The 18,964-nt window shown below is 42.0% G+C and overlaps 1 protein-coding gene across 3 annotated transcripts; it reads left to right on the top strand.

Moving 5' to 3' along the window:
* Positions 1–448: 448 nt before the first annotated feature.
* Positions 449–12,353, top strand: nr2f2 (nuclear receptor subfamily 2, group F, member 2). Of its 3 annotated transcripts, none has more exons than XM_026365119.1 (3): positions 449–3,860; positions 8,363–8,890; positions 10,923–12,353. In XM_026365119.1, exons 1-3 carry the CDS (start codon positions 3,821–3,823, stop codon positions 11,195–11,197), a joined length of 843 nt encoding a protein of 280 aa, XP_026220904.1. In that variant the 5' UTR covers positions 449–3,820; the 3' UTR covers positions 11,198–12,353. The 3 variants fall into 3 exon arrangements, with proteins under 3 accessions (XP_026220904.1, XP_026220903.1, XP_026220902.1); XM_026365118.1 differs by lacking the exon at positions 449–3,860 and adding an exon at positions 6,024–7,343; XM_026365117.1 differs by lacking the exon at positions 449–3,860 and adding an exon at positions 6,024–7,343 and having other exon boundaries at positions 8,345–8,890.
* Positions 12,354–18,964: the final 6,611 nt, after the last annotated feature.

Below are 18,964 nucleotides of genomic sequence, written 5' to 3'. Positions count from 1 at the left end.
TGCAGCAAGTGTTGACGCGGCACGTAACATTTTTATTATGAATTACAACATGAAATATCACAACATCTGGAGATACAAGGCTGTCACATGGCAATATATTACATATGTTTGAAGTTATTAAAGGGTCTAATAATTAAAGACATTAATAATGAATGTGGAAAGTCATGACTTACCTATATAGAAATAGCCCATTACATCTGAAATTTAAGACAATAAACTACACAATTTAACATTAAATAGCTGAAACAGTAACCTGAAGCTGATGTAATCTTCTTCTACATCCGTTTGTGTAGTTTGTACATGTCTCACACTGCTACCACATTACACCTTAAGTTACAGTAATTCAATACACCGTCTGCTGCCTTTGGGGCCACATGTGAACCATGTCTGGCTCAGGGTTGAATGCTGCCACAGCTTTCTCTCTTGTGTCGTCTCCCAAACTTTTTCACTGTCTGAGTACGTGAAAGAAAAAGAAAAAAAAAAGTGTGAAGCGAGTGGACAGCCCTCTCTCGCTCTTTAAAAAAAGAAAAGGGAGGGCAGGTCACACTCAAAGAGACACATCTCACAAGTGCTTGGTACAACTGCGGTCTTATGCGGCTGGTCGCCGTGCAGCTCCACTGGGACAGATGGGGTTTAAGCTGCTTTGCCGAAGGGCACTTCAGCAGTAGTTTCTCAGGGTTAGAGAGCACTTATCACACAATTCCCCCACCCAGACTTTCCCAGCGAATCCTTAAAGTTAAACTATTGACCCTCTGGTCATGTCTGCTACAATGCTGCTGCCTGCAGTAATCCTTGTGTGTGCTCCATCTACGCAGTCTTTAAAGACAAAACAACACATCATTTATCATTTGCACCACTCGTTTCTCTCCATACCACAGTTTTGATCACTATTCAAACAACCAGCATCTATAAATACATTAAGAGCATGCTGGCAGTCAGCCTAAAGAGTGATCATTGAGACAAATTGATCCCTATCTGGTTAAATTGGCACTATAATCTATCATTGGCAAATTAAACACAGTGAGCTATCTGGGATCTATTGCCTGTTTAGATAGCGGCCCTTAGGGCGCGCAGACAGAGAGAAAGTGATCCACCCCACTAAATGAACTCTTTATAAAAATGGTCTCAACCAAAACATGTATGATACACGGAAGCACGTTCACAGATGAGGGGAATGTTGTACGCATTCGTCTCACACACTGCAAGTCCATGCCTCTCTGTATAGCTAAACCACGTACACACACCGCATTAACTCAGGAGGGTGTTAATTGTGATAGTGGATTTTGTAGTTGTATATTAAAAATAACAAATACATGGAACAAAATTTGAAAGACGTTGGGAAAAAACTGTGTTTAAAGAGAAGCTATTCAAGCAAAGTCCAATCAAAATAAGCTGTGAACAACTGTGAGGATTAAACACTAAATATTCTCTAAATAACACTAGTTTTGAGATCATTTGTATATCATCAAAATGATAGATGGTGAAAATCTCACTCATGCTATATTTTGTTTATAGTTCTTCCAGTGATTATCTTCCTGTATGACTCCAGATCAACTTTTTAAAACTTGAATTATGTTTTGTCAGCAAAAATGCTTTCCCTCAATGAAACAAACAAAACAAAAAGTACAAGCAGACATTTAACTAATTGCTCCATTTATTTATTTTTTCATCTTTCAAGCCACATTTCAAAGGAGTACATACTGCTGTAAAGGGACCAGAGATAAAACCTTTACTAGAGAGTTAAAGGGTACTTATTGTTATTATGCAATGCAGCAGATAAAAATGCCATGACACATGGGGCACAGCCACCATCAATCAAGAGATCTTTATCAAGCAGGAAAAAAAAAAAAAACAAATTGTGGGCGTCAGAGAGAGTTTTCTATATTGAAAGTAAGCTATGGGTGTTTATTTTACACTAGAACCAGATGGAACCTGTTGCCTGTTAAAGACAAATGGATGGATGTTATTTAGAATGAATTCCTATTTTATGCTAATTTAAATTTCTCTTCAAGGCGCATTTTTATTTTTTATTTTATTTTTTTAACTGGGCCAATTTAGTTTCTGTTCTGATTCCACAGTCATCTAATTCAATCAGACTCTTGAAGATGATTAGCCTGGTTAACCTTTGCTCCTGCGCGGGTCTGCAGGGGTTAATCAGGCCGGGAACTTGCAGACCTGCGGGTCAGTATCCCTCTGTCTCCATGAAGGTCTTGGTGAAGGCGGAGATAAGATTAAATTCAACTTTTATTACAGTTTGGGCTTTTTTTTTTGGGTTTTATCTTTTACACAAGTGTGAGAGGTCTTTCATGGCCAGGACAGCTCTTTTTAGGTCATCAATTAAAAAAAAAAAAAAAAGAGAGAGGAAGGCAAAAAGTCAGATTAATGTGCAGGATGTTTGAACTGAATTCCTGCTGATAGTTGTGAAGTTTTAATGCGCGGTCTCTTGATTTCACGCCCCTGACCACTGCGTATTTTGGCGCATAAGAAGAATTACAAAACGCAGTATACGTGTGGGTTTAACCCGATGCATGAATTACTGCCTTTTTTTTTTTTCCTTTTGCTTGCCCGTAAATCTCAACTATTATCGATTCATTTAACTGCACGTATCCCAATCAGAACATCGCCACTCCTGTGTTCCAGATTGCGTGCTTTGTTTTACTAACAATAATAAAGTGATTTAGTCCCATCTCGCAGCCGGAGCATGGGAAATCGTTAAAGATCCAGCTATTTGTGTGAGATCAGTAAATATTTAGTGCAGGCGACATCCTCTGTCTCGTCTTAATCGATACTGGTCCCCGTTGGGCAGCGCTATTGTTGTGTGCATGCAGGCTTGCTGAGCAGATAGTGCTTGTATCTTCTGCTTGAAGGGAGAACAAACTACTAATCACACAGAGGAAACTTTTAAAGCCGAGAAATAAAGACTGCAGCACAAGAGTTTTGGAGGGTTTAATAGCAAATCAATTGTGTTAGTGTGAAGACGTTTACGCGTGAAAAAGGGGCTCGGTTGGTCCAACTCAGTGCAGATTTACGTGAGGTTAATTGAGGCTATTATCATATAGGCCTTATTATTAGCACCATAATTTATTATAGTTATAGAGGTGCAGCTGTAAAAAAAAAAAAAAGGTGTTATTATCTCTTGTAGCTAAATTTGTATTTTGTCAATTAATCAATTAATTTTAAGATATGTACAATAGTTGGAAGTAATAATAATAATGATAATAATTATAATAATACATTTTAATATAGTCTTATATGTTCCAGTTGTGCATCATATTGGTATTTTATTTTACAATAATGGCGGTTTTAATTGCAGCTTTACATCTGTCATTGCGTAATTACTTTCCATCTTCCACCTATAATTTCTAATAAGCAGAATCTCATAATGCATGATCGCCATACTTAAAGACAGGTGCCTGTTCTGACTTCACCCCCCTCCCTCTCTCTTGAATATCCCACACAAAGCAGCGGCGTACAAGCGCATGTTGGCCATATTACTTTAGGAGAGAAAAAGGCGCACAGGATCTCTGCTTGCTGTAAAGCCTACTTATCATTTCCAGAGGCAGTCAAATGATATTCTGCTCGGACGACAACGTCAACTTATATTTCCAGTTTCTCGCTCAACAACACATGACGTGAATCAGTTGTTTGTTTCGGCTCTCCAAAGTTTTTGCATGATCAGACACTGCAATTTTCCAATAAACAGCGTGTTTTTTTTTTTTGTGTTTGATCCCGTCTGTTGGAGAGGAAGCTTTGCCAGCTTCAGTCTGAGCACTGTGTCGAAAAAGAGAAGACTAAATATATTCTGAATAAGAGAGAGAAGATGCATCCCGCTACGGACGAATCAGCCACATATGCATTTGGTAGGTTTGTTGTTATAAGAATGCAGCCTCCTGCCTCACCATTACTATCAAATAACTTAATGAATTGCTTTTTGCAAACTAGTTGGGCTTGTTGTTATCATCATATAAATTAACACTTAGATACGGAGCGAAAATGACTGATCCAGTCGCCCGTATCAATGCGCACTGTGGAAACGTCGTCTATGCTCGTTATATTCTCTGTCTGCAGCAGTCCTTGTCTCTTATTTCAACAAATACGCCTGCTCGCTAATTTATGCAATATGTCATTTATAACAAAAATTATAAAGCGGATCATTTGTTGATTCGGCACAATAAAGTATGAAAACGTATACTTACCATTTGAAGCAAAACTGGCTCCTCGATAACTCGATACTTTGCGCAGTATTTATTTATTTTTATTTACAGACTTTCCTTGTTCGCGGGATCTGTAAATAAAACCGACAAAATAGTCATGCAGACAAACTATAACCGGCTAATTTGTTATAGAATAAAGACATAATTGGTCTAAATACCACCGCTGGGACTGCCTGAAGTGGCAAAAAGTAAATCCAACTTTGGCAACTCTCAAAGCTGTGCCGTCCAAGTCATGTAAAACAGAATTTAAACAAACAGTCATCACTTAAAATGGTGCTCGTTAGTTTGGTCGATGCGAGAGACGAGACTGAGGCAGTTTCCGTGTCGGATGGCTCCTCTAAATTGAATCTTATTTGAAGCAAAAACAATTCATACGCTAGGGGGCACCCATATACTGTAATACATCCTGGGACAATGCCTGCTGCTGCTGCTGCTGCTGCTGCTTTCTCTACACACTGACACACAGCTCAGGCTATAGGTTCATGTGTGTATGGCTGCGAGAAGTATTGCCTTAAAGTTTGATAGTCTCCGGGAGTGATGAACGTATTCCACTCTTTATGGTTGTTTAAATGTAACTCTTAAAAAATATAATGTCTGTAACATCTACCTATGAACCACCACTGACCCCGATTTCCATGCACACTATCCTTTACATGGTTTGCTACTATCATAAGTTGTAGATCTGATTTATAACAGAGCAACATCCTGCAGACTTTTTAAAGTATCACAATGACCACAAACTGCTTTCACAGTCTAATTTATCAGAAAGTGACTCTACTTTTATCATGACCTTAATATGGTGGTATTGTCTTTGACATCAGCCACTTTCTCAAATGTAAATCTTATTTAAGTTTATAGTTACACAGCCTATTCTGACAAGAATCGGACGTTTTCTGATCCAGAATTGACTTTGGGGATATTTGTGGCCAAGGGGGGGGGGGGGGGGGGGGGGGGAATTAGCAGGCTACAGCGGGTGCCCAGCTGATGTCAGAAGCCTATCATAACATTTTTATAAGAGGTGTGGATTGTGATGAATGGTGCTGATGTGTGAATCTGTATAATCAGCTTATACAAACATAGGAACTTTCAGGGAAAGTGCAAATCTCGTTGCTGTTATGTTCACCTGGTGATAGACCCCCACGTTCATCCCCTGCTCGTATTGTTGCGCATGGAAGTGAGAGTGTTCACCTGCATCACCTTTTATTTACTGTCATCCTAAAACGACGTTGCCAATCATCTTAATTTACAGCCTCGGCCACCGTTTTGCTTTTTCAAGCGCACTATTGTCTACTTAAAGGCGCGACGAATTGACAGGTTTTATTGTAATGAGCACGGATCATGTCCACAAAGGTGCAACCGTGTCAGGGGACTTAATCTCTTTGGATATTTCACACTTGTTGTAGAAATAGCGCGTGAACTGCAACTGGATGCGAGGCAAAGAATCGAACTGTTTATTATGATTAGTTTTTTTTTTCCATCTTGACGAAATTGCTATGGATTTACCGGGCGCGCGTGTGAGTTTATTCTATACACTGGGCGGCTTGAGTGACTAGAAATGATTCCCCCTTTTTTTGCGTGAAACCTGTCTCCTTTTAGGACCAAGCGGCCCTCTCGACCTCCGTGCTGGCTCTGGCAAGGTACCAAGTAGCACAAGTGCCGACCAGCCAATGGGGTTCAGGGGGAGGTCCCTGAGCTCTGACCAGTCAAACACACTCTCCTTCCTTATATGGCAGCTGATCTCCATGGTAACGTGTGCTAAGTTGCAGCAGTCGTGTCAAAGTTCACTATATAGAGAGCTCAGTGAGCTGATCAGAGAGAAAGCATTCTGCCAGCCCGGCTCCTACCAATCGCAAATCACTTCCTAACCTCCGCCTTTTTAACATATTTGATCACTTTGATTCTCAACTCCTTTTCCCTATTATTTTTCAGTGCACGGAGGAGGTTTGCAGGTTGTGATCCTGTGTGTGTGTGTTTTTTGGGGGTTTTTGTGTTTTTTTGGTTTTAGTGCTTTCACTGCTTTTTTTTTTTTTTTTTGGAGGGGGGGAAGAGTTGTCTTCATATTCCAGGCTCTCTCTCTCACCACACTGGCTTCAGCTGCGCGCTTGCTGGCGCTGCCTCACAAGAAGAAGAAGGAAGAAGGAAGAAGACGCACATTTTTATTTTTTTTTTTTTGTTGTTGGGTTGATTTTCTTCTTCAAGACTTGTGCTGGAACTTGATAGTAGCTGCTACAGTGTGCTCACCAATTGTTTTGTTTTTTTTTTTATGCTGCTGCTGCTGCTGCTGCTGCTGCTGCTGCTGCAGGCACGGTCCTCGCCAACCTGCTCCATCATTCCCTGAATAGTCCATGCTACCTCGGTGTGTTATTTTAATATTTAGCCCACCTTTCCCATTGATGGGCTGTGCTGGATGGCTGACTGTAAGCGCCCCTGGACTTGGCCTTTAAGCGCAAGGCAGCGACTCAGCTCGCCATCGCATCAGTTTTGAAAACGTGCTTCGCAGCGTCTCCAACAGCAATAAATCGCCAGTTTTCGGGAGATTCACAGTGGGTTCAACGTAGGCTAGACTTGACATTTTGTGTGTCCGGCTGTTAATCACAGTTTACCGCGTTTCCTTGAGACATTATTCACCGCGACACCAAAACGGCAGACAAAAAGTTTCTTTACGTTGACTGATAGATATGGCAATGGTAGTGTGGAGAGGCTCCCAGGACGATGTGGCTGACACCCAGGGCACCCTTTCCTCGCAAGCCCAAGGAGGACTATCTCTTCCCACTCCTCAACCAGGCCAGTTGAATCTGACAGCCTCTCAGGTCGCCCCTCCGACCCCTCAGACTCCGGTCCAAGGACCCCCGAACAACACACAGTCCACGCCAACAAACCAGACGACGCAGCAGTCGGAGAAACAGCCACAGCACATTGAATGTGTGGTCTGTGGGGATAAATCTAGTGGTAAACACTATGGCCAGTTTACCTGCGAGGGGTGCAAAAGCTTCTTCAAACGGAGCGTACGACGGAACCTCACTTACACATGCCGTGCCAACAGGAATTGTCCAATCGACCAACACCACCGCAATCAGTGTCAGTACTGCCGCCTCAAAAAATGCCTTAAAGTCGGCATGAGACGGGAAGGTATTGGGACTTTTTGTTTTCTTATTCATGTATGTGTTTGTGCGTCTGTAGGCTGTTCCTAACACGAACACCGCGTCATGTCGCCCCCGTAGCCGAGCGTTCCCTCCGAGGCTGCGCGGCTGGAGCTCGCCATGGAGCCGCTGTGTGCTGTGGTCGACGCGGGGCTCGTCGGATCTTCCTCTTAGCGTTGCGTTATAGTATCCAGCTCTATCGCATTGTATCTCAGCATTTGGCATTAAAAACAAAAAGAAGAAGAAGAAAAAAAAAAAAAAGAAGATCCGACCGGCTTGGTTATGGCGACCACATTTGTATTTACATAAAGCTGTGGGCACAGAGAAACATCTTTATTGAATAGATGATACAAAACAGCCTCCTGCGCTATTATGGCGAGTGTCGAATTAAGAGATAGCGTGTTCAGGCTACATCTCCCCTGTCTATCCTGCCTGTCTTGTTCATTGTGCCCACCGCTGGACATCAGCTTAAATTATGCATAAAAAACCTCCGTGTAACCTCAAGAATTTCTCTGAATATTAGTCCAATATAGGCCCTGCACGATTGTTCAAACCAGATGAATTGCTAAGTAGGTTAAGGGTTAAACATGCAAGGTCTGTCTTGCCCTCTTTGTGTTTCCTTCACAGCCAGCTCATGTTGCTGGTTGCTGAATAACATCATTTTAAAGCTAGACATATGCATGGCTTATGTTAAACACGTTTAAAGCGCGTCTGTGGTGTTTTAGTACGTGCTTCATCTCGCTCCTGTGCCATTGTTGTGGATTCAAGCTGTAAAATAACAGAATATTGCACATGTATATGTGTGTGTGTGTGTGTGTGTGTGTGTGTGTGTGTGTTTTGATGTCATATAGCAAACAAGCTGTGTGTAATCCGTCTGGTTTAGTGGCCAGCTGAACTTTTTTATTTATATATATATATATAATATTTGACTGCTTCATGCTCACAGTGGTTCTATATTGATTTGTAGAATTCAGGCTTCAATATCTGTAGTTTCTCTTTTTACTGCAGCCGTGCAAAGGGGACGGGTGCCACCCACACAGCCACACCATGGTCAGTTCGCCTTGACAAATGGAGACCCACTCCACTGCCATTCCTACTTATCCGGATATATCTCTCTTCTGCTGAGAGCGGAGCCCTACCCGACGTCCCGGTATGGCAGTCAGTGCATGCAGCCCAACAACATAATGGGCATCGAGAACATTTGTGAACTAGCAGCCAGGATGCTCTTCAGTGCTGTGGAGTGGGCCAGGAATATTCCCTTCTTTCCAGACCTTCAGATAACCGACCAGGTGGCTCTGCTGAGGTTGACGTGGAGTGAGTTATTTGTGCTCAACGCCGCGCAGTGCTCCATGCCCCTGCATGTGGCTCCCCTCCTGGCGGCGGCTGGCCTTCACGCCTCCCCAATGTCTGCGGACAGAGTGGTGGCCTTTATGGACCACATTAGGATCTTCCAAGAACAAGTGGAAAAGCTCAAAGCTTTGCACGTTGACTCTGCTGAATATAGCTGCTTAAAGGCAATTGTGCTCTTCACCACAGGTAAGACAATAGACTGGCACACTCCAAGTTCATGGCACCTACATGCACACTGACACCAGCTAAATCAACCCTGACCTAAATGTCCCTGTGCCACAGGCTATAGAGGTTGTTGCTTGTCTTAGCTCAACACCCAACTTAAATGTTCACCTATGGGCCTCAGGTTGCCAAATGATAAAACTAATAATAATAAACCATCTGATTAATCAATTGATTTAGCAGACACACACACACACACACACACACATAGATGAGGCTAGACTGGAAATCGTGCCATGCCAACGCAATTTGTTTTAAATTAAATTGATAGCAAAACATAGAAAAGTGCAGCCTGACTGACACATTAGAGAATAGAGTTAAATAATACATCCACACAATAATTGCCTTAAGCATCATAAAATCCAGTCTGTTAGAGCACTTTCAGAGACTCTAATAGCTTGCCAATGAATTGCTGCACTTTGATTTTTTCCACCATTTATCAGTGTGTGTATACCCCACGTCTTGTTTGTAGGGAATGACAGATATAAATGATGTCAGGCTCCGAGGGGGAGGGGAATAGAAAAAGAAAGACAAGCCTAATATCCCATTTGCACACAGTAAAAGCAAAGCGCAGGTTTTCAACGCTCTCTTGTCATTTAGGGGACAGACACGTCCGAGAAAAGCCCGAGCAATCCGCGCACACGCTGTATTTGCAAAAATATTCCAGTGTCTTAACAGTATGGTGTGATATTGAGCAGTCACAGGAGGGGCGGCTTTCATTTTTTATTTGCAGAAATATTCCCTCCGCCTTGTAGGACTCAAGGCGTCTCTGGACTTGCTCCAGAACTAGGTCATGACCCAAACTTCCCAGCCATTTTGTTACATTAGCTCCACCATTAAAGGTAAAATAATAATAATAATAAAAATACGTGTTGAGGAGATTTACAAGGTTTCAGCGCAGAGTGAATGCATGTCTTTGAAATGATATCATACCTGCAAGCCTTCAGTCTCTCTATTTGATTTAGTGTGAGCAGCCCACTATTGTTCTCCTGGTGGCTCCTTAGCCTTTTCTAAAAAAAAAATCACAAATCAGGTCATTGAATTTTATTATGAAGCCCCAACAGGAGCACGATGGCTTAATTTGTCTCGTCCATACCCGAGTCCCGGAGGCTCGAACATGAGCTGTGTGGTGTAGTTTGGATGACACGCCTTTGCTACTTTGGTGGTTTTGGTTGTTGTCATGCATAAACTTTACAAACTCAACCAGTGCGCGCACAAGCGTTTCTGGCACATAATCATCTGCCGCCCACATGCAGCAGCACACTGTAGATAGTGATTATGCGTTTCTGATGGTATACTATGAAGGCAACACCGTGGGCTATGGGCCCTTTTTTCCAAGCTAAATCTCAGCTCACTAAAGGTCAGTAGGTCTCCCTCTCTCTCTCTCCCCCCCTCCCTCCCCTCCTCTCGTCCTCGCTCTGCCTCTGACTGCGAAAGACAGGCCACCTAAAACACAGTCTTCACCTATGAAAGTGCCTAATTACTTACTTTAATTTTAGGAGGATTTCTTGGGAGGAAGCACCGAGCTGTAACAGCGACACTACAGTAAACAGCGAATTAAGAAAGTGGCAAAGCAAAGTCCCCATGTTCACCAGATTCCTGAGCTTTTAAATGTCTATATTTTAGCAACAAATATAATATAATAATGATATTTATGTAAGTTGCCTCCATCATTCTGAGGAGCTATATATGCATATATATATATGATTTTTAATCTGTGGTGTGGTAATTGCTCGTCTAGCGCCATGTTATTATTATGATTATAAGTCATCACACATACACTGATAAAACACTAGTTATTTAGGAAGACATACCTCGGGGCAAGTGAAACCTACTTCATCATAAAATCCTATAGGAAGAATTTCCTAAAATTATTGCGTTGAGAAGCTATGACAGGCTTTCAATCACCACAGTGGGAAGAAAAGCTCCTAGAGAGAGAGAGAAACACTTTAGGTTACACTTTATTAATGTTTATTTGCTTTCCCCCCCCTCTCAGATGCTTGTGGCCTCTCAGATGTGGCCCATGTGGAAAGTTTGCAGGAGAAGTCCCAGTGCGCCCTGGAGGAATATGTCCGGAGCCAGTATCCCAACCAGCCAACACGGTTTGGGAAGTTGTTACTCCGCTTGCCTTCCCTCCGCACAGTCTCTTCCTCGGTCATAGAACAATTATTTTTCGTCCGATTGGTAGGTAAAACCCCAATTGAAACTCTCATCAGGGATATGTTGCTTTCGGGGAGCAGTTTTAACTGGCCTTACATGTCAATTCAGTAAAAACCAAGAAGGAGACGAACAAACAAAAGGTGGGGTTTGGGGGGTGGGGGGTGGTGGCTGCGAGACTACAATGATTATAGCTGCTTATGTGGAAGGAATAAAAAAAAAAAAAAAAAAGCAACCGGCTGTTACACGGGGCTGGCTTTCATGAAGAAAGACATTGACGTAAATGACTGTGAATTCCCCCCTACTCCAAAAGAAAAAAAACAAAGCAAAGAAAAGAAAAGAAAAAAATTGAGACATCCACTGAACTTTCAAAATGGCAGATACATGCTCCCAGTGTTCATGCAGAACAACCTGCTTCGATCCATTTTTTTTTTAATGAAAGAAGAAAATGAGAAAAAAAAGCAAAAGGGATTTTGTTGATCCTTATGAGGAAAAATTTAAGTATTAAGTGCATTTAAAATGATAATTTGGGTAAAAAGAAAAAAAAAACTGGAGAAAGGGAAAATACGAAACGTGAATTTTCTTTTCTCAAATGACTTGTCCTGTGTCCATGTATAGCTGTGTTTTGTACTTTCTTTGTTCCTCCTTTCTGGTTCCAAACCGGCCTATGTGATTTCTGTAGTACAGGTGGTGTTATTTTCTAAGACAATGATTTATTTTGAAAAAGCTGAAATAATGAAAAAAAAGTTCTAAAAAGAATTAAAACCACAGCAATAGGACTATAGGCTTATAATAGGCTTAATGCTGCAAGCGCACTTATATGTTAGGATGACCAATACCATCTGGGGGAAAGGGAGTTTTTTTTTAAGTTTATGTTCAACTTTATGACCCAGCAGAGACATTTTGCTCCTTATTAATATGAAGTTATAGGATCCACTTTGTTTTTTTTTTTTAGTTTTGCTGTTTTTTTTTTTCTTCCCACTACTGTTTTCAACTAAAGCCACACAAACTCGTAAATGAAAGATTTGTTAGTTTCACGCTCGCAGACAGGAAGACTTTATACCCTGAAAATGAGGTGGCGCATAATCTTCCCCATTTCAGATTAATATTTGGCACCAGTTCCCCAATTGGATTCTTTTTATTTTATTATTTTAAAAATCTACAAGTTGCATATAGACCTACTGTAAGAGGCAGGTCGCTCTGGATGCGTTAGATCCACATTTGCAGTGGCTCAAGGTACACTGAAAGCATACCTGACTTGTTGTAAAAAGAATTTAAAAAAATTTTTTGAAGAGGTCAAGGGTCATAAAAGTTTGAGGCCTAACCAGAATGGTGTTTAATAGCAGTATTATTAAAGCGTCCCTGAAACGTCACCCTTTATTCACTTCAAGCATTAAGTGCCTGACAAGCATGATGTGATTTCTTATCAAAACGTTGTTAAAGTAGGCCTGCAACATTTTGGGGGAACACGATTAGATTTGAAACCTTCAGTCGTGTGTTTCACTTGAAAAACACTGATTAGCGGCAGTATTCTTGTAAATATAGGTCAATTCATTTCAACGAGTTTTTCCTTTATACAAAGTATATGTGATTAAGAAAAATCTGTGGTTGCCATTTTTTTCTCTCTCTCGGTAATACAACGTCTTCAAAATTGAGTGGCAGACTTAGCTAGTAGCACTGAAAGTTATGTTTTTAATGTATATACATATTACTACAAATGTTTTCTTTTTCATGTATATTTAGACTGTGAATGCATGGCCACAGGTCGCTAACCTATTTTACCTTTGATATATAAATGTAAATGTTTTCTCTCTTCTTCTTTTTTTTTTAAAATTTGATTTCATTTGATTTTATTATTATTATTATTATTATTTTTGACTGTATAGATATAATCTGTGCATTCAGTACACTAGCCCTTGTATTTAAAGAAACAAAACAAAAAAAAAAGAAAAGAAACGACGTTCATTATTAGGCTACAGACTTAAACAGGGTGAGCAGGTTTGGAAAAGGAGTTGATATTTTAACTTGAGTGTCAGTGCTCCTTTGGTCTTTGACAGGTGCCGTGGTGTGCGTGTGCGTGTGCGCGCGCACGCGAGAGAGAGAGAGCGAGAGCGTGCGTGCGTGCGTGCGTGTGTGCGTGCGTGTGTGCGTGTGTGTGTGTGTGTGTGTGTGTTTGGAGGCTAGCAATTTCGTCCTTGTTTTGAGGTTTTTCTTCAACACACACAGAAACACCATGTTGTGGTTGAATTAAAAGGGATCACTGATTGAACACTGATCTTTGGCTGTTCGTAGCCACATATGGACCAGAGAATGATACATGATTGTAATTATGAACAGTTTAAACTGACCCACGTTTTTATATAAATATATAAAAATATATGACTGCAGGGTATTGATAACGTATAGATACTTTTTTTATGATTATTATTATTATTATTATTATTATTATTATTATTAATTGCAAGTGATATATGTGAGTGTGTGTGAAAGTTTATAGTTGAACACAATTCTTGTTTGTTTGTGTTAGCTTATTGTAAACAAGCATTCTGCTGTAAATTTGTTCTTGGTATTAAATTATAATTTATGAATTTGAAAACACCAGCTTTTCATGTTGTTTTACTTTCCCCAACGTGCGTGTGAACTTGCCTTTGTGTGTGTGTGTGTGTGTGTGTGTGTGTGTGGTCGGTGGGAGGGGGTGGGGGTGGGGGGCTTGGGGGGGGGGGGCTGGAGTCAATTTGCTGTGGCCGGGTGTTGCCCTCTTGCCCTATGAAAGTGATTAATGAATTACAAAATAATGAATCAATCAGCCAACAGGCCCGTTCGACACCTTCACTCTCTGCAGCAGGGTTCTGATGACTTTCCATTCATCTGCTAGATACTGCAGACTAGTCAGGTGAAGGTTGGTGTGTGTTCAACTTCAGAAATAGGATACAACAGTTGTAATATGGCGCCCTGCCTCATGGATAATAACATTTCATAACAGTAGACACCCCCCCCCCTCTTCACATAGGACAGGGACTGTGCTGGAAATACCCAACTCAGCTTCCCCAACGCTTTATTTGCGGAATATAGTTTCACCTTTAGACGCTCACATAAATATTAATGAACTGAAGTCATGCAGTATACATCATAAACATTAGCATCCAAATAGTCTTACTTATTCTGAACGGGGGAGAAATAATTTTCTGAAAATCTAATTGCTTTCTGTGAACATTACTGCCTGTTATTGGCGTCATTATGCTCCACGTGTTGGAGCTGCATCACTGAGCTTCTTTAGGGCAGCTGCAAGTTGCTGAACGCTGCGCAACGCGTTTTTAACTTTTCATTTATAGACACATACGTTTGGATCCATATAGTGAATATTCAAGAAGTGGATGTGATGGTTTCAGATGCCAGTCCTTCATACGCGCGCTGCTGTGCTGCTGTAAACCTTTGGTCTATAAGTAATTATTAGTATTGGCTTAGTTGAGAGTTAGGCCGGAAATAGAATTAGTCTTGTTGAACAGAGGTTTAATCAGGATGGGTAAGGAAGCCACCTTTACGGTGACTGCTGCTGCTGTTGATGTCCTCTGTGTGTGTGTGTGTGTGTGTGTGTGTGTGTGTGTGTGTGAGTGTGTGTGTGGTTTTGTTGATGTTGATAATGATGAAAATGATGATTATGATGTGATGCTGATGGTCTTTTATCCTCGGCTCCTTTGCTGAAAGTGCTATTTATCCATACACTGGGGCTTTCACTGCTTGTCTAACCAAACTGTCCCTGAGGTTTATCAGCCACTGAGGCCATATTGATAATTAAAGGTGGACATCAGCCTACGCACAATCACCACTGAGCCAGTGTGATTACACTCGCCCAGCATTCACAGTCCACCCATCTATAAAATAAGCAAGTGAATCCAAACTGGGGGCCACCATCTCCTTACGCACACCGGGCGTTGAAACGTCCAGGAGGCGCAGAGCCATGAGTAGACTTTCAGAATAGGTTTTGCAAGGGGTCGGATCTCGACATTGACCGAGCTGATTTTAGTTGACAGAGCGTGATGTATATGCTGCACTCTATAATTTGTACTTGTGCTCATCTATTAGCATTGTACAAAAAACTAATGAGGTGTAGCTCGCAGGAACGTCACTTTTATTTACCTCTGGTGTGACGTGAGAACTTTTTGACACGCGAACCGGTAGGCCTGCACCCTAAAACAAACAAACAGTCCTACAGGCTGCGGGGCCGAGGAGCCTGCGTGCTGATGGCTGGCGTTTGTTGGGCTTTACGCACACGGAGGCTGAGAACTTACTCAGGGCTCACGGGCTATTAGTGGCTCTATTTGCTTAATAGCACGAGGATATGGTTTGCAGTCTCTGTCTTCCTCTGCCGTTTTCACACAAACGTGCACTCGCATGCACGCACCCCTGCACGGTTAAGCGACAGATATGCGCGTTGTTTGCATCTTCACACCATCACTATGACAAATTAGCTCATGCAACATACGCTTTGGTGCACATATAGACCAAGGCACTAAACGTTTAGCAAGGAGAGGCACCTGTTCTTTGTGTCGGCCCAGGAACCATTATTATTACTCATATGAATATTATTATTGTTGTTGTTGATGGAATAGGCTAAAAGTGTGTTTGTTCTTCTTTTCTCTCTATTTTAAATTTCGCATTTTCATATTTTTGGCGCATCCTTCCACTTCTATCTATTCCCATTAAAAAGAAATTGCTTCTCACTCCTACTTAGAGCTCAGGGCTCCCTTGCATTCTTCCCATAAATGTAAGAAAACTGTGCCATCTACCCGCTGTTCCTGGAACTGTCGCTTTCCCCCCAGACCTCGGAGACCTCAGCTCACTTTAACACAAAGGGAGAAGCGTCCAGCGCTGCACACGCAGGCGCCTCCTCGCACATCCACGACAGCAGCTGCCGACTGTTATTAGGCTGTAACTTTACAAGTAATGTGTGTTTTAAGCACCTGTCATCCAGCCTGTACCCCACTGCGTCTCTCTGTGTGATTGGAGAGAATATATACGGCCGCTGCACAGCTCTGCCTGCAGGAGAGTCCAAATGTAATGTTGTAGTTTTTAACACGATCAGAGTGAGCAAGCACTTATTTAAGGAGCAGGGGACGTGCGTTAAGATGAAATAATATTAGAGGATAACTGCGTTTTATATTTGTTTTTTTTTTTCCAAATTGTTGCAAATCATGTGTGACCCATGGATTAGGTTTATAACGCTGCTCCCAAAAATATGATCATGTTGCTGACAACATCAGCGCCTTGTTGTCCCCAGATATTTGTTGCTCATAAGCGGGTTTGGACGTTGTAGTTGACGAAAACGTATTTTTGGCTCTGCTTTTTTCGACCTCCCGACATCATGCAGTGAATAAAAACTTGTCTTCATCACATGAAACCCACTGATATCCTCCACCCTTTAAAAAAGAAGAACATCACAGTACTGGATTTGTCCTATTTACCAAACTATTCATCTTCGCTGAGTTATTATTTGTGGTTAGAGAGAAAAGAGAAACTCAGAAGAAGAAGAAGGAGAAAATAATAGAAGGAAGGGCCAATCAACACCAGCATGGCAAAGTTCATTTGAAAAAAAAAAAAAAGAGAGAAAAAGAAAAGAGAAAAAACACTGCCAGACTTTCAAAAGGGGCGCAGCGCTTTGTGGCGATATAAATAGAGGAGATAAAGACAACTGCAGCTGATGTAGAGCAAGAGTGTGAATATACCCCATGTTGAATTTCCCCCCATTTTGAGAAGGCTATTTCAGTTTTCTTTTAACCCGGGCGCGCTCACGGGGAGCCAATCTCAGTGCCAGTGGAGCAGCAAGTATTTCCTATGATAGTTTGGATATTGCATGCCAAATTAATCAAATCGCAAACATGGCCGTTGAGTAACCATGAGTGGCGCTTATACAGTCTATACGCGTCCAGCCGAAAAGAGGGCTAAACTTTGAATGGAAAGTCGGCCAGTGGGTGGGAATCCAGTGCTTTAGACCAAAGAGACGGCACCTTTTAGAGCTTTCAGTTTGATTTGTCTTAAGATACAAGATCACACACGGAGGGAAGGACCGAGATGAGCGGTGAGCCAGAGGGATGATTTGAAGAGACCGCAAACACTCTCCTGGATATTAGCAGCACCCCAGTCTTCCAAAAACCCCTAACGCATTATTTCATCAGGACTACTTCATAGGTATTGATCGATATAGACCTACATCTTGTATTGATCTGTTACTCGGGGTACGCAGATACTTTATTAAGATCCCCATTAGCTGCACCGCAGTGGTTGTCAGTCTTCCAGGGGTCGCAGCATTAATGTTACAGGCTCGTCACTCTCAAGTAGTTTGGAGTTGGAGCCTGAATTAGACTACACCTCAGCTTTTACACACACACACACACACACACACACACGGAGTCAGAGATCACGCGCTCATGGAGGCCCCTCGCTTTGGGAGCGTGCGTGCGTGTGTGTTACTGAAAAAAAGAGGCTGATTAAGTCGGTTTCATTGAGGCTGACAATTGTCAATCTGTTTGCTCAAATCTTTCTCTACGTGTGCGTCCGCATAGGTGCGCGTCTGCGCGCTGTGGCAACTCAAGCCTCGCGGTGAGGGTGATGTCTGCCTCTGTGATGATAGTAATGCTGAAGACACTGGACAGGAGCTAATGCGGACGTACAATGTTGCATAAATTGCTCAAATAAGAGCTAAATGTTTCATCAACTTCGCATTAATTAAACAGGCAGGCCCGCCATGGCTCGCTGGTGCCGCTCCACACGCGGCTTTGCATTCACCGCCGGTGATGGAGATGTTTTCTAGTTTCCTCCCTGTAAATACTCTTTCTAGACAAGCGTGCATGTGTGTGTGTGTGTAAGTGTGTGTTAGTGTGTGTCTCTGCGTGTGGGAGTGTGCGCGCGTGTGTGTTTGCCGAAAACTTCAAACCCGCACTTGGCAAAGCTCCCTCAAACTGTGAAATTAATTTGGCGTAATTCTGGTCGTTGCTGGTGGTAGACTGAAGGTGCTTTAACAATAAAACTCACACCCTGAGCGTTATTCTCTCGTCCAGTCTTCATCACCGCCGTCATTATTATCACTTGTTATCATCACAATTTCCACCACCGACACAGCGACCGAGCCTACACGTTCCCATATTCCACAGGTAAAATAAAAGTGAAAGAGTTTGAATCCTTCCTGTAAATTATTAGAGAAGTTTAGAAATATCCTCCACATTTTTTTTTTTTTTTTCATTTTACAGCCAAGCCACGACTTCATTAGAGCGCGGAGTCTAATGAAGTTTTATTTTTTTTCCTCCCCCCGTGTTACATGCTGCAGACATCTCCTCAACACGGTTCATTTAAATGGCACTGAGGGTGCGCCTGACATTTCTGCAGAACAAATCTTATGGGGCATCTCACTGGGAATTCAGAGCGAACAGCAGACCTGTGTGAAAACACGGGGAAAAAAAAACTCAAAGACCGGCGAACAGTCACACCTGTGCTCTTACGTTACATTGACTTGATTTTTGCGCATTATGAAGCTGTGCGCATTTGACCCTTAGGCCCCAAATGCAGAAGTCAGGAAGAAGCTTTCTAGATCAGGTCTTCTCTAAAAAAAAATATGAACAACATCGTGGGTTGATCATGTCTAATTGTTTTTATTATTATTATTCTATTCAACCTCCAGCCACTCACAGTTCCGCTCCACTCCTGCTGGATGTGTTTTTACTTTTCCTAAATCTGGAAGTTTTCTGTGTCGGTGCAGAAATCGTCCCCTCTATAATCTAAAAACTCTACTTTTCATTCATGTTTAATCCAACTTAGCAATATGTTGTAAAGACAATACGTGTGTGAGCAAGTCTTCTCTTTCGGTCTCCCAGACCTTTTCATGTCAAG

The sequence above is a fragment of the Anabas testudineus genome, chromosome 6 (assembly GCF_900324465.2).
Source record: "Anabas testudineus chromosome 6, fAnaTes1.2, whole genome shotgun sequence".
In the NCBI taxonomy this organism is placed as follows: Eukaryota; Metazoa; Chordata; class Actinopteri; order Anabantiformes; family Anabantidae; genus Anabas; species Anabas testudineus.
Note: the sequence above shows the minus strand (reverse complement) of the source record. Positions and strands in the feature narration are given on the sequence as shown.

Bases quoted from the DNA above. Each gene is read 5' to 3' on its own strand.
- nr2f2 (XM_026365117.1), top strand. From the start codon at position 6,893: ATGGCAATGGTAGTGTGGAGAGGCTCCCAGGACGATGTGGCTGACACC. The intron at 7,344-8,344 runs GTATTGGGACTT...CAATATCTGTAG, and splicing joins AGTCGGCATGAGACGGGAAG to TTTCTCTTTTTACTGCAGCC. The intron at 8,891-10,922 runs GTAAGACAATAG...CCCCCCTCTCAG, and splicing joins AATTGTGCTCTTCACCACAG to ATGCTTGTGGCCTCTCAGAT.